The 22,392-nt window shown below is 47.2% G+C and overlaps 2 protein-coding genes across 10 annotated transcripts in view; both read right to left on the bottom strand.

Annotated features, from left to right (window-relative positions):
- Positions 1-3,426: 3,426 nt before the first annotated feature.
- On the bottom strand, positions 3,427-15,590 carry LOC120733541 (major vault protein). Of its 4 annotated transcripts, none has more exons than XR_005695847.1 (18): positions 15,446-15,590; positions 12,570-12,748; positions 12,262-12,457; positions 11,837-11,960; positions 11,625-11,756; positions 10,858-10,952; positions 10,210-10,446; positions 9,991-10,116; positions 8,278-8,493; positions 7,781-8,016; positions 7,514-7,711; positions 7,191-7,335; positions 6,545-6,756; positions 6,339-6,455; positions 5,873-5,999; positions 5,099-5,288; positions 4,194-4,345; positions 3,427-3,743 (listed from the first exon to the last, which is right to left on the bottom strand). XR_005695847.1 is itself a non-coding variant. In XM_040031816.1 (18 exons), the coding sequence occupies exons 2-17, from the start codon at positions 12,731-12,733 to the stop codon at positions 4,220-4,222; spliced, it is 2,640 nt and encodes an 879-aa protein (XP_039887750.1). In that variant the 5' UTR covers positions 12,734-12,748; positions 15,446-15,590; the 3' UTR covers positions 3,427-3,743; positions 4,194-4,219. The 4 variants fall into 4 exon arrangements, 1 of the variants encoding a protein (XP_039887750.1); XR_005695849.1 differs by having other exon boundaries at positions 8,278-8,490; XR_005695848.1 differs by having other exon boundaries at positions 12,570-12,777; positions 15,446-15,585.
- A 3,847-nt stretch (positions 15,591-19,437) lies between these two features.
- LOC120733539 (caskin-2-like) overlaps positions 19,438-22,392 on the bottom strand; it is a 54,222-nt gene continuing 51,267 nt past the window's right edge. For all 6 annotated transcript variants that reach the window (XM_040031810.1, XM_040031809.1, XM_040031812.1 and 3 more), the window contains one exon: positions 19,438-22,350. In XM_040031810.1, the coding sequence (XP_039887744.1) occupies positions 22,254-22,350 (97 nt within the window). In that variant the 3' untranslated portion in view covers positions 19,438-22,253. The remainder of the gene's footprint in view (positions 22,351-22,392) is intronic.

Below are 22,392 nucleotides of genomic sequence, written 5' to 3'. Positions count from 1 at the left end.
TTTCTGTGGCATCGATCAGCTGATTTATCGATGAATCCTGGATATCCACGCAAACGCGGAGCCAGCAGAGGGCGATGGGTCGATAACAGAAGATGAAGAGGAACCTGAAGGAGAGGAGACAGTTGGAGAGAGTTAGAGTCAACCTTGAGGGATTTCATTATCCTCCCCTGATTCAATTACAGGGTCGATGAATTGAGTTAAAGAGGAGCCACCTCGTCTCTGCAGAGCTGCTCGCCCTGACGTGCCTGCGATCGAGTCCATCCTAATAACAGACTAAAAACATGCTCTTTCACACGCGTGCCTCTCTGTCGCTCAGGCTGATCGGTGTGATCGGGGTCGCTGTGCAGAGAAAGCATGAGCGTTTGCAAACACCGGGACTGAAATCTGCAGTTCCTCTATTGTCCACTGGGGGCTCCAGCGGGGGGTCCTGTGTTCACATGTCCGAAATTTCAAACATGCAGAAAACCATGGTGGCTCTGCACAGGATCGATCATTTTCATTTAGATCCAGTGGATCTGTGGGCAGTACAAAGACACGTAATATTCTGAGTAAAGCTGTAGTTGTTTCATTGCTCCTTAAGTGTGATAGCTTCAGCCTATGTGCAGCTTTAAAATCTACAACCTCACCTGGGACACGCCACAGCATGATCACCACAAGAGAACTCTGTGAGCTCCCTCTAGTGGACACACGGGAGCACAAGCCCCAGTGTTCAGTACGCTGCCCAGACTTCCTGTAAGCTGGAGCGTCTGCTGATGGCGCCTTAAACATCGGTTTCCTCTCTGATCACTCTCAACGTTTAAACGTCACTGTGACGTGAAGCTGGTGATCCCAAACCCAACCCAGATGCAAAACTCAAAATGACGTGAAATAAACGATGAAGATGGTCCCAGTGGTCCCAATCTCACCTGTTCATTCTGTGCCGGGCTATACACTGGGCCAAGAGGGGGCGTTGCCCCCTCAAACAAACATCCTGCCCGCTCAAGTCAAACTTTTACAAGTTGAGAACGAAAATAATAGTTTACCACCAAACTGAACATGGACACGATTCACTACAGCAGCTGCAAAACCGCTAGAAAAGGCACACATGAGATGACATATTTCACATCTCGTTCGCTCTTTCGCTCCGTGCTGTGGTTGACCGCGGTAAAGTGAGCCGTCGTTTGTGAGCCGCGGTCAAGCCAGCCGCCTCCTATCCGCCGCATAAATTTCCTTGCGCTTTTACACCAGTCTTTACCGTAGCGCCTTTTCGCTTTATATCCTGATTGAAAGCCTATACCCGCGCACACGTGCGCGCGCGCGAACAGTCACACGCACACGCGCGCACACAAATTACAATGGAACAGCCCAATACAGTCAATACAATTATGTCTATTTCAGAAATTCATTAAAAATCATCCTGAGTAGTTGAGGTCCAACTTTCAACACATCGCTCCTCTGGGACACCTACTGTACCTGTGTGCCAAGTTTCAGCCAGATTTACTGTAAAATTCCTCAAAAATTAAAGGACATTGATATGCAATTTTTATAAATTATAAATGCATTATAAAATTATAAATGCAATTTTTGAAAATTGACATAATTCTATTGTATTGACTGTATTGAATTGTATATAAATGTCCTTTAATTTCTGAGGAATTCTACAGTAAATCTGGCTGAAACTTGGCACACAGGTACAGTAGGTGTCCCAGAGGAGGGATGTGTTGAAAGTTGGACCTCAACTACTCAGGATGATTTTTAATGAATTTCTGAAATAGACATAATTGTATTGACTGTATTGGGCTGTTCCATTGTAATTTGTGTGCGCCCATGCGAGTGTTCGCGCGCGTGCACGTGTGCGCGGGTCTAGGCTTTCAATCGGCATATAAAGCGAAAAGGCGCTACCGTAAAGACTGGTGTAAAAGCGCAAGGAAATTTATGCGGCGGATAAGAGGTGGCTGGCTTGACCGCGGCTCACAAATGACGGCTCACTTTACCGCGGTTGTGTTTGTGCGCATGCTCACACAGCACAGAGAACCCGCACCCCCCCCCCCTCAGCCAATCACTGTTAGTATGCAGATGACCCGGGGGCAGGTTTCTCAGTAGGCAGGGCGTCAGGGTCATAGCGGCTGTAACTGACAGTGAACGATTTTAATGTTCTTCACTGTATCTGTTAGAAACATTTTTTTTAATTTCCTTTAATTGCGGGACTTTGGTTAAATCCAACCTTTGAGGTGCAGCTACGGCAGGCAGTGAGGTGCGTTTAATGCGACTCTGTTAATTTGAGAGTCCATAAATTGAATGTCTGATTTTATTCTTATTTCATTTTTGCAAAATAAGGTCATGTAATTAAGATAGATTTTATGTTGTTGGTTGTAAAGATATTTTATTTTATTCTGTATTTCTATTTTTCACTTTTATATTTCAAGACTTGGTGAATTTGCCTTTTTCTTTATAACTTGGCCTACTTTGTTTTACTTTTATTTAAATTAGCAGTTTTCAAAGCTGTTCCTGTGCTGTGATGAGCTCTGAAACCTGACTGAAATCTGTTTCCCCCTGAGGGATTGCCACCTTAATGTGGTCGGGGGGGGGGTTGCGTGTCTCAGTGACCCTAAAAGCTAGACCAGCAGAAGCTTGGCCACCCAAGTTGGTCAGGTCTTAGGGTAGAGGCCTGAGAAAGTGCAATCCAATGATATGACAAAAACAGTTATCCAGAGCACCCCACCACCGCCCCTCCATTGCCACCATGTGCCCCCTCGTCTAGACCCGGCCCAGGTCCTTTCTACATTCAGGTGTATTTTCTCAGGTGGATTAAACGGGCCACGCCTCACTCTTTGGCTTTGCGTTGGTCGCGGCTCAAAATCATCCCTGCTTGTTTTACGCCAGGCCTTCGTGCGCTCTTTGACCTTTGAGACTTTCTTCTGATTGACTGAAGAACAGGTGGGCGGGACTTGTGTGGCTGAGTTAGCCACTGTTAGCCACAGTGTGCTCAAACAACATCTGGCGAGTAACCTACATGATCATCTCGGACCTTCTCTATGCTGAACTTTGCCCGCTCTCGCCGCCTTCTTCCTGTCACATGATGCCGTCTGTCTCCACCCATCAGTGACCCACAACCTGACCTTTTATTGAGCACAGTTGCCCCCTCGTCCTGGGCTTCACTGACCCCGTTTCATACATCCTTCAATCAGAACGGGGCGTATCAGATTTAGATGGAAAACAAACCTTTGTTTGACTTTATTGTAACAGCTGAGAGAACACGTGATCCTTTGGAGCTGAAGGTGAGGACGCTTTGCTTTTGGACTGGAGGAACATTTGAACCCAGAGAGGGGACACCCCATGACCTCACACAGGGCCGGGAGTAGAAACACGGTGATGAACTGAGCGTTTGGAGCTTTTGTTTGCTCATTATTGGCGAATCAGAGCAGCTCATGAAAATAAAACACGGGCACAGAGGAGGACGTCAGTTTTAATATTGCTTCAGTGAAAAAACCCACAGAAGGAAGAACATCAGCACTTTGTAAGGCAGAGACATCCACACACCAGAGTCAACATCTGCAAACAGCATTTTTAGCTTTGGGAGAAAAAGTGCTCAGTAGGAACAAATCTTTGGCTGTCAGCGTGGGACGGTGAACGACATCTTCGCTGCGGGTTCTCCGACACGTGCGCACCTCACTTCCTCCGGCCAGCACACATCGCTTTAATATTGAACTTTAACATATTGTATGGTAGGTGGAAAAAACCCGTCACGACCTCCAGTGTTGAACCTGAAAAATAAAGAAAACAACAGAAAGAAATTCCTAAATGTCAGGAGTCGTCTTCATCAGTGACCTTTGTTCCACTGAACCATCAGGTGTTGTTAATTTCGACCAGCAGTGCTTTCATATTTGTTCCTCTGGCTCTTATTTTGAAAAGTCAGTTGTTCTAAACTAGTCGATGACGAGTCTAAAAAACGAGATGTGATGAGGGTCTGACTGTGTCCTTCAGGTGCATCAGCTTCATGTTTCTGAGCCTCGTCACAGTCTAACGTTTCCTGCTTCACACTCGTGTTAAGTTAAACAAATTTGGGCTGAAATGATTAAAAATAAACATTTCTTTGCACAGAGCTGATGAACGAGGCTAAAAGATGGGTTTTGTTTGACGGCTGCAGAAACTGAATGAAATCACTGAGAAGTCAGCAGTAACAGAAACAAGAGAGACGATCTGCTGAGGTTTACTTTCACATCTGTTCCCCTCCTCTTCCTCACTGGGCCTGTCCCTGACCCGGCAGCGCCCCCAGCAGGCCGTTGGCTGTGGTGAAGAGGTTGATGGGAGACGAGCCGTCCGTGATGAGGGTGGACTTGAGCCCCAGAGACTGGAGCATCTTCACCTGGAGGAAACAAACCAGTACAGACAGTTTTAAGCTCAGCAGCAGCAAAACCAACAAGAGAAATTAAAACAAGGCTTAAAACCTTATTTTGGGGCAGATGCTTTAAAATAACCCCCCCATTATAAGACAGCATAAACACCTGCGCAGCAGTAACAGGTTTAAATGAGACGATAAACGTTATTCTGGTTCATCTGCAAACAAACTCGAATTTGTTTTAATTCATTATTACACGTTTATTATTCGAGCAAACGCTGCAAAAAGCGGCCAGCGTCCGAGTCAGGCGAGCGATGTGATGGAAAAGTAAACAAGCGCAAATTAAAAGCAAAGACTGCGTTAATAAATCTTCAATAGACAGACTGTAACGAGTCTGTGCTGCAGTTCAACGTCGCGCCTTATTCATCATCGCGCCGCTCGTACACAGACGACTGAGGTCACGTTGAAGCTCGAGCGTGTCGCCTTCAGTTACACGTTTTCAAACACAGATCTTTGAAACAAAGTCTCGTGCGTCCGTGTTTTCTAGTTTTACTCTCGCTCGGTGGTCGGTTAACAAGTATGGTGTGGTTTTTCAAAATAAAAGCGATGGCGTTTTTGCTTTAATAAACACAATAAACATAATAATGTTTATTATAATAAACACATAATCAGCTTGTGTGTGGAGTAGACTCTCAGCAGAGTCTTTCTTATTCTTAAAATAATTCGGAGCATTTCATGTTCTGCGGCGTGGGTGTGGTGTCAGCGGCGTGGGTGTTGTACCTGCATCTCAGGGGCCGGCTCTGGCGATCTCCTTCAGCGTCTCGCTGCCCAAACTCTCCATCATCTGCTTGAAGCGCTGACTCTCGATCTCAGCCAGCCGCTGCTGCTTCTCCACCTCCAGACGGTCGAGCTCCTTCTTATAGCTCAGCTCCTGCTCACGAGCCTTCGCCAGGCGCTGCAGCTCCGCCTCCTGCACACACACACACATTACAGAGACATATAGGGTCGACCTTACAATAAAAAGCACCTCGAGGCTGAATTAAACTGAATAAAGCTGGTGTGGAGATGGAGCAGATAAGACAGTTGAGGGAAACTTTGACGTAGCGCTACGACAGAAATACTACAACGAAGAGACGACAGCCAAAAAACCTGACAGAAAATATCGCCATGGAGACGAGAGAGAATTTTTTAACACAGCTGTTTAGATCTGCGCGATAATTTGCCAGCTTCTTCTTTTTGACTTGGACAGCTTCGACTCCGCGGCGTCACTTTTTCTTTTGAATCCGTTTAAACTGGGACTCGTGAGCCGGCCGCCTTCTTTCAGACGGCGAGGTTAAATCCATCCAGCACAAAGTCTTTGTGTGTTTGTTCATGTAAACTGGATTAATCGGTGTGACATCATTCGACCCTTGAACTCTATTTAAAGCTCACTTTTAATCTTTTTGGTGAATCAGTGAGCTGTGAGTCAGCGTTTGATGCCGACTCGTTACTTTAAAGCAGGCGGCAGATTTTACTGACATGTTTTATACTGAAAGGGAGGAAGTGTGAACGTACCGCCTCGATCCTCTGAGCCTCGGCCTTCAGTTTGGCCTCGCTGACCGCCGCCTCTCCCTGAATCCGAGCCGCCTCCGCCCGAGACTGAGCCTCAGCCTTCGCCGCTCCAGTGCTCTCCACCGCCGCGCTGAAACACACACACACACACACACACACACACACACACACACACACACACACACACACACACACTTTTAGTTTTGTCTGCAGTTTGTTGTAAATTAGTTCTGATGGTTGGAGTCTGTCAGAGTCTTTGTGTGTCACACTCGAGCTCTGCCTCATGGAAGCAGCTCCAAGCTGATCTTTAAAAATCGGACAAAAATGTGACGACAGACATAAAACATGTCGAAGTCTCATAATTGATAACGTTAGGCGTTGTGGTTTGTTTGCACCCTGTGACCTTGAGAAGATATTTAAGAGCCATCTAACGCTCTGATTTTCTCCAGCTGGTGGCGTCTGGCTTCACCTGAGCGCCTCCAGCTCCAGCAGCTCCTTCCTGGCTCGCTCCGCCTCGGCCTGGTCGGTGATGCGCTGCCTCTCCAGCTTCCCCCGGGCCTCCTGCTCCAGACGCTCGGCCTCGTGTCTGCACGCAAGCAAACCTCATGAAGCTGCGACGTCTCATTGATGCTGTGTGTATGTGTGTGTGTGTGTGTGTGTGTGTGCGCGTCGGACCGTGCAGCCGCTTCCTGGGAGTTGGTGGTGATCTCGATGGCCAGCTGGACGCTCTTCTGCAGAGCATCTCGTGTGCGCTGGTCGACGGGCTCCACGGACTGGATGTCCACGCTGCTGATCACCAGGTTGTTCTGGCTGAAGCGAAGACTCGAGCGAACCTGCATCTTCTCATCGAAGCCGAACACGGCCGAGCAGATGATCCGGTTCGAGTTCTGCAGACAGAAACACGTTGGCTCAACGATCACGTCACAATCTGGGATTTTTAAACGATCCTGTGCGACTCCCACCACAACGGATGGAGGCACATTTTCGACTCTAATATTTTACTTTAGTCATTTGTTCTTATCAAGCCTGAGTACACTCAGCTGACATTAATTATGAGGAGAAAACTACTCGAACCTGCGCTGGTCTGGGGGTAAAACAGCTCGTTTCAGAGGCCGCTCTCAGGTTCAGTGTGAGACAAAGAAGGATTATTTCGAACTGAATCATGCAAAGCTGCTCGAGTGAAGTCCCACAACACAAACACAGAGATGGATGTCGGTCGGCCTGACCTGCAGACCGGCTTGTTCTTCATCAGTTGGTGATTTCATTTCATTCTGAATGTAAAAGCATCAGGATATCACAGGCTGGATGTTCCGATACAAACCTTGTGGAAATCATCAAACTGCACCGAGGCGACAGCTCCACGGATCCGCGATGCGATGGCTTTACAGGCGTCGCCCACAAAGTCGGGGACCGAAAACACGGCCGCGGCGTTGGCTGCGTCCGCCCGAGACTTCACCTCGAAGTGCCTGCGAGGGAGAGGGGGAGGAGCCAAGGTAAGAAACACTTAGAACTGAGAGGCGTCTGCGTTTGTCGGCGCTTTAACCCGGAAATGCACATTTTTTTTTAAAAACCCGGAGCAGTCAGAGATCATGCTGCTGTGCTGTGAACCGGCCTCTCCACGGACTCACACAAGCGTGCGCTTACCAGTTGTAGGAGAGCTGCAGCTGCAGCCGGGCGTGGTCGGCCGTCTCGATGGTGATGATGTCGGTGAAGAAGTCGGGCCCCAGCAGGAGGCAGATGGCCTTGATGACGTTGGCCCTCTTTGGCTTGTCTCCAGACAGCGACAGCACGGTGAACTGCTCGTCGGGTCCCAGCATCACCATCTCCGGTCCAAACACCACCCTGCAGACAAAACCGCCATCAGCACCAGCAGTTCAGCTTCATTCAACCCCAACGCACAGCAGCGCCCACCTGGCTTTCTTCTCCCTGTAGTCGTAGACCTGCACGGCGGCGTTGTGGGGCACCCTGAAGGACACCACCCTGGTCTTCTCCCTCGGGGCGGCCGCTGCCTGCTGGCCGCGGTCTGAGCGGTCGGCAAGCGGGTCGAGACGAGCGCCCAGCAGGGCCTCGACGTTCGGAGGAAGGTCCTTCTCCCACAGCTCCTCGTCGTGAGTCAGCATGTAGGTGTGACCAATCACCGCGCGCACCTGCAGACCAGCAATACGTTGCTATGGCGTTGACCACGATCATCAATCATTTACAGACACGTGACACATAAAAGGAAAACCCTAAACGCTCTGCACTGAGGGTCCTGTGATGATGATGAGCTGAGGCAATCTTTACAAGCAGGAGTCGCCCCCTGCTGGTCACGAGGAAGGTTTAAAGGACTCTTAGCGTTATATTTAGCGTTCTGCTAAATATAAGACAATGTAAAGAGGCGGGGCTGGGAACGCTGAGGCCACTCCTACCTTTCCCGTTTTGATGTCCCTGACGTAGATGCCCTCGTTCTCATCCAGCGGGATGGCTTGGCGCCGCAGCAACACCTCCACGCTGGCAGGGGGGACGTACTCGATGGGGCCCCGCAGCATCCAGCGGTCTCCAGGGCGACGGGGGGTGCCGCTTCTGCGAGAGCGCTTGGCCCTCTCCTGCTGCTCTTCCTCCTCCTCCTCCTCGTCTTCCTCCTGCTGGCAGACAGAACGGGAGACAGAGAGGAGGAGGACGGAGAGAAGGGTTAACGTGGTGATGCACTGGAGCGGTGGGGGAGAGGGAGGGAGAGGAGGAGACGGGATTGGAGGAAAATACTGAGTAAAAAAAGTGACGGGAAGATAAAAGGAAAAGGTGGAAGGCGTGATGGTGGGTGGAGTCAGGAGAGGGTTTGGGGGTGGGGGTGTTGAGTCAAAGGAAGGAAGAGAAGAAGAAGAAGAGGAGAGTGGGTTAGTCCGGGTTAGGAAAGGAAAGTGAAGGACAGGATCACCAGTGATCTGGATTTAAACCAGTTCCAGCTGGAGGCTCCCATTTCCACCCAGTTGGGATCAGAGAGAGGGCGTGCTCTAATGCACGGACTCACGTGTTAAACTACCTCTGATGCACTATGATGAGATAAATAGAGACATGGCTCGATGTATGTGAGGGTTCAGGCCTAAAGGCTGATTGTCTCATCTCTGCTTTGAAAGAACAAACTTCTGTTTTACATTTAACTTCCATGTTAGAGGTCAAAGGTCGGGACAGCACAGTTAGAAACAGGCTGTTGGACGGCTGATTGGAAGCACAGCAGGAGAAAGCTTTGGTTACCGTGCGCTGGGACGTGGTAGGAGGTTTGTGGCACTTTGGTTTATGCAAACCTTTTTTCCTGTGTTGTGGCTGCGAGCTGCGAGCTCAGGCCTCGTTTCTTGGTTTCATTTCTCTTCTTTCCAGGATCAGTTGGCTTTTAGCTCTTTGGCCCCCAGAAGACTGCGTCCCATTTCGCTTCTACTTGAAGGAGATGATAGTTTTGGCTCTGTTCATTCACACTGTGAGCGCTGCAGAGTGGCGAGCGCTGCTCCTAGAAGGACGCTGACTAAAAACCCTCAACGACTGCCAAAGATATGCACACAATAAATATTTCCACAGGACTGGTCGCTCAGTCGGCCTCACCCTGACCTGCTGCTTTCTATGACTGCTCTGCACCAGAGTTCACTCTGTTCCTAGAAATACCTGCGATAAAGCCAACCTTTCAACCACACCCCTCAGCACTGCGAGGCGTTCTCACCTTTCGACCAGAGACACGCCTTTCACCTGCATACCAGCCTTTACAGAGCTGCAGCACGTTACAGATGGCCTCTTTATTGAGCTCATCATGTTTGCTTGTTTAATCTCTCCGATCGACCGGTTGCACAAGATGGTTTTAAACCGCAGCACATCTGTGCAGGCCCAAGCTTCATCTGACAACGCCTCGTCCCGTCTCTCCTTTGTGCTCAGCTGACGCTCCAGAGAGAAGCGAGCAGATACAGCAGAGTTCAGGAGAAAGTGCCTGAGAAATGCAGAAAGAGCTCAAATCCAGCTCACCGAAGGGTTTAACAGTGAAAGCACACGACGAAGGTTTGCATGAAGCAGCCGTGATTTAGGCGGTCATGCAAATTTCTGAATATTTTAGGAAAATCAACCAAAACATGAAGCGATTCTGTGTTTTGCTCTCTTCTTACCTCCTGGGTGTCGTTAAAGGCCTCCACAGCTCGCAGCACTAGCCCCTCCTCCTCCGACAGCACGTACACGTCCTGGATGCCGTTTTCCAGGTGCTCCCCAGGCTGCAGGAAAAACGAGCGCTCGCCCTGACAGAGGAAGACGAGGGGAAACGATCAGGCCTGAGGAAATGACACGAACGCAGCAAAACTAGAAACGGCAAGACTGAAGCTTCGCCTCACCTTCACCACCCTCTTCTGACCCAGCTGAGGTTTCCCGTCGGGTCCGACCGGGTCCAGGATCACGCAGTACTGCCTGCTGCTCAGGGTGGTTACATCCACCACACCCACCACCTCCTCTGCCACAGAGGGGATGTGGGCCTCTCTATCAGCCATGGTGACCAGCCATTCCTCCCCGGTGCGACGTTCTCGCCCGCCGGCGTCTTTGAAGGGCCGCAGGGCGCGCACGTGCAGCGCTTTCTGAAGACACGACAACAGCGAGCAGTCAGAGAAACCGTCTGCATCCGTGTGGTTTCTCTGATGGCTCGTGAACCACAAACACTAAAGAAGGTGTGTGTGTGCTGTGTCTGTGTGTGTGTGTGTGTGTGTGTCTGTGTGTGTGTCTCTGTCTGTCTGTGTGTCTGTCTGTCTGTGTGTCTCTGTCTGTCTGTCTGTCTGTCTCTGTCTGTCTGTCTGTCTGTCTGTCTGTCTGTCTGTCTGTCTGTCTGTCTCTGTCTGTCTGTCTGTCTGTCTGTCTGTGTGTGTGTGTGTGTGTCTGTGTGTGTGTGTGTGTGTGCGCTGGGCCGTGCAGGCTTTAGTGCTGCAGTGTGGGAGAAGGTGTAGGTGAAGAGCAGGTCGTCGTTTCAGGGCGTCTATGAGGGGCGGGGTTACCTTGTCAGTGAGGATGAAAGCGTTGACGATGTCAATCACCTCTTCGTGCGCGCCTGGAAGGTACGCGCCCACCTTACTGACCAGCCACTCCTCACCTGAGCCACAGACACAGGTGAGACAGTTCGTGACACTTGAACATAAAACTAATCTTTTCTGAATCTGCAGAGGAAACAGGAAGTCCCCGTGAGCCTCGGGCTTAAAGGGGAACCATAACCCAACGTTTCACGGAGGAGGAGCTTAAACAGCTTATTTCACACACAGGATGAACTAAGTATCATTTTGAACTACAATCATGCAAAGCCACCCTGTTTTCCCTGATATCCTTATGTACATCAGAGAGATTTCTTTCATACCTGTATGTATCGTCTGATGGCGAGTAAATGCCCCAAAGTTTGGTTCTGAATAATAATAAAGAGGCTATTCTATTCTATTCTATTCTAATAGAGTGAATTAATAAAAGTATGGAGCTGAAATAGGCGGAGCCAACCTCATTTCCTGTATTCATTTCATTTTTACTGTTAATCATAATCAGCTTTGATTGAAGGTTTTATGTGACGCCAAAGTGAAGTTGATTCATTACAAAATGCAGGAAAATCTGAGCATCCAAAACCACCAAGAGAAGAAAAAAGGGAAACAAATAAGTTCCACATGTGCAAGATGCAAAAAAAAGTTGTTTAGTTTGATCTTTCTCTCTGTGAACTGACTTCTTGGGTACATTTGGGGGCGGAGCTTCAAACAGTTCAGGGGTGCTCATAGGTGAGTGTTACCTGTCACTCTGTTGACTCCGGTTCTGTCCTTGCCCTCCTTGCGAGCTCTCAGCCTGATGGCCTGGTTCTCCCTGATCACCGTGGCCTTGATGGTCTCCAGCACGGCCACCTCCTTCCTGGGGATGTAGGTCCCTGAAACCAGACGAGAGATATATATCGTAATTGCAGCTCGTGCCGTGCTTTCAGAGACGCAGATTAAAACCAGTACACACCGGGTCCTTCGAACAGCCACTCGTCTCCAGCTACTCTCTTCTCTCCTCCCTCCACCTCAAAGTCCAGCAGAGCCTGCAGACGCAGAGCCGTGTCGGGGTACACGATCTGCAGCGGCGTCACGTCCTGGAGGCCAAAAATCGTGCATTCGAATCAGAAAGAAACTCTTCAGTGACTCGTCCTTCCATGACAGAACACGCAGTGAAAGAGTTTCTTCTTCTTTAATGTTAAATTGAACTTATTCAGCTGTTCATGATTCAGTTCAAAAGCCTGATTTATTCTCCGCACCGCCCACTTCCTTCTGATTGGTCAGTTTCTGGAAGCCTGCAGCCTGACTTTTCATCCTTTTTTAATAACTTCTTTATGTTTTCATCTTCATTATGTCTCCCTGATAAAGTTTGAATTCCCGTGAAATAAATGAACAAACCTGTTGCATCTCCTCCCCGGGGTACAGGGGGAACGGGTCCTGGGTCAGGCGGATCTCCAGGTCGGCGTGACGCAGCTTGGCCTGTCCAGATTGGTCAAACAGGACCTGGGTGTCGTCATCGCGGGCCACGGGGTTGGCGATCACACAATAGTGACGAGGAGGCACCATGACCATGCGCACCGGAGTGAAAAGCACTCTGGGGGAAAAAAAAGGAGAAGACTTTGATGTTATGAAGTTTTGAGCTCCTCCCGAGGAAGCCTGAATGTCAGAGGTCTTCCTGCTGAAGCCGGAGGGCGGCTTCCTCTGACCTCTCGTTGTCCTGGCGGATGTAGGTGAGCGGTCCGATCTCCACTCGGGCGATGTTGGTGTTCTGGTCCAGGACGTGGATGTAGTGATGCGGAGGGATCCGGATGATCGATGCCTCCAACAGCCCCTCCATCTCCAGCCCGCGGTTTCCGGCCTTCTTAGACATGATGTCAGCGAATTACTGCAGATGATGGCATAGAGAGGGCGGGGCTTATTAGAGGAAAGAAGGAAGTGTATCAGGAAAAGAGAAAAGCTGAGAATAACCTTAAAAAACAATTTTTATCACGTTTGATTTCAAATGAAGAAAAAAAGAACCGACTCTGAGGGAAGACTTCTTCACGCTGGTTCAGCTTTTTACTGACATCTGTCAGCATCTCCTGTTTCTACAGCTAATCAATACAAGCCGCCTGATGGCAGTTATTGATTATTGAACACAGACCCTAACAAAGTCTCTGTAAACGACTGGCTGACACCTCCACAGCAGAGCACGAGTCTCTGGGTGGTGCAAAGGTTTCACCAATAAGAGGCCTGCCGGGGTTTAGGTTCACCTGCCGGGTTAGTCTGCTGCCTGCCTTTTAGTCATTTTATCTCCATATTTCCATAAATTCCAGGTCTGTAAAGACTCTGGCGAGATGTTTATGAGCCACGACCAGAAACACGAAACCTCGTCCTCTGATGAATCCACCACAACCCTGAAGAGCAAACACATCACACAGTGAGTGAGTCTGAGCACACTGGCGTCAGGATATCAGCTCAAACATTCACACGCTGCTGAGATAAGAGCTGAAACGGAGTCTGAGATGAACTTGTGACTGAATCAGACACAGCAGGCTCCACAAATCCCGCAGGAGCGCTCGATCGTGCGCCCAATAACATTTGCATGCACTTTGCTCAAAGTCAGAGTGTCATATGACCTGAAAAACAAGCTCGACCTGAAACAGCCGATCATCAATAATCACAAAGAAAACAATAAAGTCAATGTGCAAACACTGATGACCCACAGAGGAGGCGTGGATCTGGAGCCGCCGAGCACAGGGCGTGTTTCTGCAAACAGCAGCTCAGGGCCTCGCGTCCTGTGTCTCTCGAGTTAAACCACAAAACCTCACATTCCGGTTCCCATGACTGTCACAGGAAGTGACCTCACGAAACTACTTCCTTGACCAACACAGGTAGATGTGTCCAAACTGCGTTGAACTCTGTAGTCTGCAGATTTCTAAACGCTCTGCACGAGGCTGCGTCCTGGTCAGGCACAGCCAATAAAAGAGGAAGCATGAAACCGGCGAGCAGGTAACAGGAAGCGCTGCAGGTGTGACTGTGGTGAAAGCTGCTCCTTCACCCGCAGCTTCATCCAATCAGCTTAAACCAACCCCGACCACGTGACCTCATGTTACAGTATTTGCATCCACCTTTGTTGGTGTACTCCAGGGTATTTCTCCTCCACCTCGCACACGCGGGTGAAGCCGTCTGAACAAGGAGCCGCGCGGGCAGCTTTAATAACGCAGCACGAAGCTTTTTAAATGAGAAATTCTACTGTCAGCTGTTTAATGTGATCAAGTTCAAATTGAAATCGTTGTCTTTTGTTTTGGATTCGCACGAGGACCCATCAATCACACAGATCACAGCGACGCTCGGAGGATGATGAAGCTGCCGATCACGCTTCATTTGATTTTGTTCGATTATAAATATCATAGCGGGGTTTGATCAGGGTCAGTTCTTAGTCGAGTCTTAGCTCATGGTCAGAGCTGCCATTCATTTAGCCGAATCCTTCAATCTCTGCTTCCCTCCACCTGTTCTCTCACCACGTTAGTCTCATCTTCCTCGTCTCTTCCTCACGTCTCCACAGCTGGTGCAGCCGCGGCCTGCTGTGAGGTCTGCTTACTACCTGTTACTACTGTTGTCGTTAATTCTGCTGTTATTTTTACTTTCTTCTTGTTTTCTCTCAGATTTTCAGCTCCATCTTCTCCACACTGAACTTTTTCTACAGGCTGCCTGTGCGCACGGCGAAGGTAGGGGAGGGGTGCCAAACCACCAATCCAGCCCTGGGTGGAGGAGGTGGAGCTGAAGAGTAAAGACGCAGACAGTTTCAGCCTGTAGCATCTTTTACGTGTATCGAGGTGTCAGCAGCTTCCTGCAGCGCTTTTATAGCAGCATTCACCTCATCATCACAGGCTGTCCAATAACATGGGAAATGTGAGGGTGGCTCCCTCTCCTCTGTAACACGATCAGCTCTGACAGAGGAGGCGGCTCTGCAGGATCACAAACAGCTGCTCATGTACGCTTAACAAATGTAATGGTTTACAAACCTGGCAACCCACAAAACTCCGTTAAAACACTCTGAATGAAAGCCCCTGTGTTTGACTGAGGCAGCACTCACCTAGTTCGATGTTCCCTGAGATTTTTTTAGTGATTAAAAGGAGAATAAGCAGAGACGTGATAACAAATGGCCTGTATTTGTACGCTTTACACATCCACACATCCACACACTGGTGATGGCAGCTACACTGTAGCCACCCTGGGGCGAGGCTGCCGGACACTGGCACCACCGGGCCCTCTGACCACCACCAGTAGCCCAAGGACGCAACGACCGAGACTGTCCAAGCCGGGGCTCGAACCGGCAACCTTCCGATTACAAGGCGAACAACAAAAGGACAGAAGACTGAAAATGAAACTCAAATACGTGTTAAAGTTCAGATTCTAATCAATTAAAAGCTATTTTTCGGGTGTACTATGAGCCGATTTAAAAGTGGGGTAATGTTTGTTCACGCCCCACCTTCAGTTGTTTCAGCTGTTCAGAAATCTGCTCCGACACGTACGGAAGTTTAAAGTTTGAGATTTCAGAGCAAAGTTCTGCAGCGGTCAGACAGCCTCGGGGTCTTACCTCCTCCCGAAGCAGGCAGCAGGCAGCTCTGTGTTTGCTCTCAGGGTCCCGACTCACACACGGAGGAGAAAACCGACCGAAGTGCAGTCACTGCGGGAAAGACGGGAGAGATCTGCAAACCCGGAAATGATCAGCAGAGGCGAGTCATCTGGTCCGGGAAACACACACACACTCACTCACTCACACTCACACACACACTCACTCACTCACTCACACACTCACTCACTCACACACACACACACTCACTCACTCACTCACTCACACACACACACACACACAGTATTTAAAATATTTTTGAACCATAACTATTATTAACAATCCTGTGAATTTGTAAGTCACAGGACAAAAGTCGAAATTCCGATTTCCACATTTCTCATAGATTAACACGATTTAAAAACATTACATTTTAAGCATAAATGATGAAAAACACAGAAATATGCACCTCAGGTCAGTAACTACGTAGGAGCTCTGGAGAGGGAGGAATTTCCCACATCCCGACAGGGCTGTTGTGTTAGTAGCGCCCTCTGCTGGAAAAACACACGAACTACATGCTATCCTTCACGTTATAAATGGCCCTCTTGTCCGGTTATATAAATACACAATGTTCTGATGTCACACATTCAGGTTAAATAAAGTGTGCAGTGATACACACCTCATACTTCAGACGCTCAATCATCAGGTAAGAAATTCTGTTCATCTGGACTTTAGTGGGAGATAATCTGCTGTGACAGAATAACTTTATTTACAGCACCTTTTAAAAACAGACGCACAGAACAAAGCTACAGATCAGGCCAAGAAATGAAACAACATTAAAGAGAAAACTGAAAAATAACCACAAACATACACAAGAAAACAGACGAGAGAAACAGAAAACTGTTCCACAGCACAGTTCTTTATACGATAGTGCACAGCCCCTCAGCAGGCTTCTGGAAGTTAGCCAATCAAGAGAAAGTGGGCTTTAATGAGGCCTTAAAGACAGTCCCAGTTAATTTGATGACAACAATACAGAGACGGAACTGAAGATTTCCCCCGACTGTTCTCAACAAACTCTCTGTGATGCTTCATTTTTAGAAAGTAAAAAATGTAAAATGTTTTTATCAGACATCAGTTACTGTTTTTATTTCAGATTCACATTTAAAGATGATAATGTACAACAAAAAGAATCGTGTCTTTTGTTGTTGTTACTCAAATGTAGATTTGAAATCACCTCAAAAATCACCGAGCTGTTTGACAACTACTCTTTCAAGGAAATAAAAGTCAACAAAAGGCCAAAAACAATCAAACTAACAAACAACAAAAAGCAGTAGATTCGTCTTTACATCTCAAACTGACCCATTTGAAACAAAAAATCCTTCATATTGAAAGATTTTCAAAAAGGACTCAACCTGATAATCCCGGGAACAGCTGTGATCGATGCAGCTTAGTTGACATCTTGAATCCAGGGCACGAAAGACATCTACCTGTGGGAAAAACCACAATCGTGGACAAGGACCTGAGTTCCTAGAGCTGTAAATAAATCAGCCTGTTGGTGTCTTAGACATACAACTACTCTGACAGATTTTGTGTAATTTGGTGCTATATAAATAAAAATTTAATTTAATTGAATCTTCCATGATGTTCTCTCTCCTACAGCGTTGGTTGGTTACAATTACACAAGTATGACCAATTATGTAAATTAGGCGATGACATCATTTAGCGACTTCTAGTGACTTTTAGGACAGCCAATAGCAATTTTCCTTACTGAGGAGTTGGTAACTCTGATGGGGTGGTCTGCGCTTCCTTGGCCGACTCGCCTGTGGGGTGGGTTGGCCCCCATTGCAATGTCTGGTCTGCACCTGGGAAGGTGGGGCTCCGGGTGTTGTCGTTGTGGGCCCTAAGCCGACTTTTTCCCACCGTCTGGCGGGGTGTTAGGAATAAACAATAGGGGTGACTGCTCAGCCAATCGTTTGCTGGCTCTCTAAGGGTACTCCACTACCTCCTGGTCTTACTATTCCCACCCCCTACATTTGACCTAAACTCCTTCCAAATAACAGGGAGAACAAATTTTAACACAAAAATGCTCCTGACTGCTGCGAGACTGCCGTAGTGTTTAATTTACACAGTGAATGAAACTCTGGGTTCTCTAATGTACAAAGATCTGCACAAGCTCTCTTAACAGCAGACACACAAATTTACTCCAATTTCACTTTTTGAGTTAGGATTTTCACACACAAAAAACAAACACTGAAACACCCACTGTTGGGGAGAGGGTCATCTGGTGGTTAGGAGCCTCTCGGCCTGGGGCTCGGTCACTCAGGCGCAGCTGGCTGCCGGCGGAGCTCACGGGCGCGTCACTGCAACCCCCCCCCTGGCGTCTGCTCCGCGGCTGCTGAGTGAGCCCTCATCTGGGACTCTCCTCAGCTCTTTCTGGGACAGTGGCGCGGCTGCCCCTCTGTTGGTCTTCCTTGGTCTCTTGTGTTCTGGGGGCCTCTGGATGTCTGGAGTCTTGATCTCCTCCATACCTGCTTCATGCCCTGGAGGACGGGGCTGTGGACCCCCCACACCCTCTAGCAGATCATTACATGAAGGAACCTTTTAAAAACAAGCGCGTCCATGCTCACAGGTGTACACACGGGTGATCACACCCACAAACTACACCCTTTTTGGCTCCTCAAAGCACACTGTGCGCTGTCGATCTTATGTGCTGCACAGTAATGTTTAATATTTAGTATTTACTGTCATATTCCCATATATCATTGTGATGTTGTTTATTCTATTACTCTTGTTCTCTTCTGCTTGTTTTCTTTTTTCTTTCTCAGCAGGTGATCCAGGTGATCGATAGATGCATTTTTTCTCTGCCCATTCTGTTGGTTTTTGTTTTTTGCCCTTCTCCCCCGTCCCTCTTCTCAGCTGTTTCTCTTTCCCTCTTTCTTTCTCCCCTTCTTTCCTCCAGTCAAGTCTGTCCCGTATTCAGTAAGTGAAAATAAAATAAACAATAAAAGGTGAATCAAATGGACCATTACGGCAAGGCTGGGATGGTCAATTTGGTAAAGTAAATCCGTTGGGCATCTTTCTTTGCCTTTAGACAACAATTCTGATGCAAAAGAGCCAAACGGGACAGGCAACAAAAAAAAAAAAAAAAAAAAAGAGAAAAAGAAAAAAAAAGGAGCTTGCTGTCTATCGAATTAGCCAATCCAGGAACAGGAATAAATGCAACCACACAGCCCTAACCCTGGGAAGGAAGAACGGAGGGAGGAAAAAAAAAAAAAGAAACCCCCACACCCACTGGTGGGAGGACAGACACACACGGGTCTGTTTATGCTGTCAGTCATCATCCCTGGGAAGAAAACTGGAATGTGTCAAAGAAATTCCAATCAGTGCACGTCTGCTCTTATACAAACATGTTTTTGGATAATATGACGACACAGATCACGTCAACATTGCCTAATTCCAAACTCTGACCCCCCCCCCAAAAAAAGAAAGATAAAATAATGATTGTTTTAAAGTCCAGTTTTTCTTCTGAGGATTTTTGCTCAGTATGCAGTAAATATACAAGTGTAAGAGGTATCTATACATCCAGGTATTTCATATTTTCAGGTCCTGATAGAATTAGCAGGTTCGTGTCGCCCTCTGCTGGACACAGCCACAAAATACATGATCTGCTTTCTGAAAGCTCAAGAAAAGTGGCCCCAGAATGTTTTTCTTTATTTGTCAATATACAATGTTGTGATTCACATATTCACATTTAATCAGGCCAGAGCTTCAATTTTGGGATGAATGTGTGTAAAAACAAACACCTCATCATTCACGGCTTTGGTAAAAGTAGCTCAAAAATTTAAGACTTTTAACTACATTTTTCTGTTTTAATGAAGCCCCTCCCCCATGGTCATTCATCCGGGGTTTCTCTGTGAATATCACATTCGCGCTCGCTGCTCGCTCAGAGTTGAAGTTTAATTTTTCGCTGTAGAAAGTTTTCTTCCCACACAGAGTGAACAGCGGACGCTAATGTTTTCGTCACTTTTTACGCAATCAAACTCAAAGTAATGTGATTACTTCCACGCTTTAAACGCTGCACGGTCGTACTCTCTCCATCACTCCATGTTATCCGTTGTTGATCTGCACGTCTGTTGCTGCCACGGACGCCACACGCTCGTACGTCATTATCATGAGACACACAAACAAAATCACGGTTCAGTAACGCAGCGTGCTTACGGGAAAGTAACAGTAATCTAATTTATTTTTTGCAATAGTAATCCCTTACTTTACTTGTTGCTTGAAAAAGTAATCGGCCCATCTGTGGTGAAGCTGTGTGTCAGTGTCACAAGTACGAGTAAAGAAACCCCAAATCAGGACAGTATGTATATTTAATGGTTACACAAACAGCTCAGAGGACAAAAGAACAACCAAACAAAAGCAGCAGCGCACACACACACATCATCCAGCTCAACAACACACTACACTTACATTACATATTCACTGTTTCTGGAGATTACTTTGGAAGATCGTGTTTCAGTGATTCTAACATGTTTTAAGCTGTGATATAAAACATTGATGGACAATAGCAGGTTGTATGAAAGACTTAAAAATTATTGCTACAATGTTAAAAGGTGACATGTCATAACAGATGCACTATGGTTAATGTGGGGACTCCTCAGGGAAGCCTCCTGGGTCCTCTTTATTTGCCCTGTACAGTCAAATATCTGAAAATACAGCTGCATGACCTTCTGTGCTGATGATATCCAGCTTTATAAGTGTGTGTAACACCTGTTGAGGATGTTAGTACTAGTGCTTCATAAATAGCTATGCTAAACTTCAAACACCACCTTAAAACCTGTTTTGTTACTGGCCCTGAATGGAGTATTTGCCAGTAAACCAGCCACAGTGGGAACATTACTTTGATTTCAAACACGTTTCAGCAAAACTTTTATATCACAGGCGCTAACCTTTTAAGATTGACCAATGAACAAAACAGAAGTGGTACTGCTGCCGTCTGTTTGGCCAGCTGAGATGGAAATCTTAGTCTGGCACATTGGGAACAGGAGGCATGGAGCAGCCATGCATACGGGGATTTTCCTGAGAATCACAAATCCAAAGCAGAGCATCTCATTCACACAGACCACACAACGACAGGACAACAACAGACAGCGCACAAATGCAACAGAGCAAGCATGGCGTGCAGTATCCATACCCTGCAGGCTGGACATGAAAATAACATTTCAGAAGCATCTTACAATAACGAGGGTAACAGCTGCAAATTTCACTCATTTTCTTTTAAAGGAAATGTTTATGAAAATCTGTACAGACCTTTGGTTGGATATGCACTCCTGTATATACCTCTACTAGTGTACAATATACATATTTCGATAACTCTAATTTAAATACTAATTTGGCTAAAATGAATATAAAAAAATAACATGTGTATATATAAGTGTCTCATGCTGTGGTCAGCTGTCCACACGTGAAATGAGCTTAATATGCTTTTCTTCCCTTTGAACAAACAACACAGTCGAGCACTTTTACAGGTTTTCATAAACACAGAGTAGAAAAGGTTTTTAACCATCGCAGACACTGCGCGAGAACTTATTACACAGGGTTAATATCTGTATAAAATAGATTTCTTTAAATATTACAAAGGTTAGATTTGACATGGTTCCACAGTAAAAACAGTCGAAGACCATCCAGGTTTTGTTTCAGCAGCAAGAAAACAAAGTACGATAACTACAGAAACTCAGGTTACAACAGTGACAGGTCTTCAGCACAGTCGAAGGAAAAGAGCAGAAACCTCAGTCTGCTTGCATATAAAGTCATATTTAAACGGTCACTTGAAAATACATTTTAAAAGTTTACACTTACTGATCGGCAACCTCATAGGCGGCACATGTTGACGATACGTGCTGTCCACATTCTCTTTCAGCTCCATGTTTGGTGTTGATGTTGAGCAAGTAATTTAGTGTTTTTCAGAGTTTTCTGTACTGTTACTGGAAACTCGAAATGTCCCAGAAACCAAAACTAGGAGCTAAAAGAGGCAAAAAGTTCCAGAGATGGTGCCAGCGCTTTCTGACAGAAGCTGCCACAAAAACCGAGGACGTGTTTTATAACGCAGTGCCACTGATGCTGGTTCAAAAACAGGAAAAGGCATCAGCTTCCCTGCAGCAACACAGTCAATAGTCTCTTTTCCCGCATACAGTCGGTGGGTTTGCCGTTGCTTAGTTTGGCCCTCTGATGATTCAAGTGCCTGATTTAGAAATGTTTGCTCTGGTAGTGCGATCCTCGGGTTAATGGAAAGCCACTGAATGAAAGCGTTGGTTTCTGAGCTCACATCGTCTCTGCCTGCCGAAGTCTCCATCACGTAAGAGTTAAAGTACTTCACTGTTTTTACTCCTTGATGAGTTTCCAACATTTATTCAGTATCCAAACAGCAAAAATGGTACCAACCATTATTTCATACATGCAGTCATAGTTCATCATTCTGACTGGTAACCAGTATTATGGTCTGTAGTAGGTCTTTTATCAGGAAGCTGCGGGAAGCTGCGGGAAGCTGGCCAGCAGGCGATGGCGAGACTTTTGTGCCCTTTGATGTCCGAAGCATAAAAACTCATGTTACAGTATTGGTGTTTAACAGTGATATAATATTCAGCTCAGGGTTTCTGCTGAGACACTAAAGAGCCGCGCCGACCTGCAACCAGAGACCAGACACAGCTGAGAAATGTAGACGACTCCGTTTGACTAAGTGCTGGTGTTCAGGAGGAGGCAGTAGCTCCTCCCACTGGGCAGGCCTTCTTAATCCATATGTCACTTCCTGAGGTTTACGTTGGGCTTCCTGTATATGTCAGTCCAACATGGCATCCAGCTGGTCGGCCAGGTCATCGAACATGTTGCCGATGTCGTCCAAAATGGTTCCTGCAGACCTCACTTGGTTCGGTCCACTGGTGTTAAAGAATGAGACACAAATGTACATTACTTACGAT

This window comes from Simochromis diagramma, unplaced genomic scaffold, assembly GCF_900408965.1.
Source record: "Simochromis diagramma unplaced genomic scaffold, fSimDia1.1 OVJJ01000228.1, whole genome shotgun sequence".
NCBI classification, from domain to species: domain Eukaryota; kingdom Metazoa; phylum Chordata; class Actinopteri; order Cichliformes; family Cichlidae; genus Simochromis; species Simochromis diagramma.
Note: the sequence above shows the minus strand (reverse complement) of the source record. Positions and strands in the feature narration are given on the sequence as shown.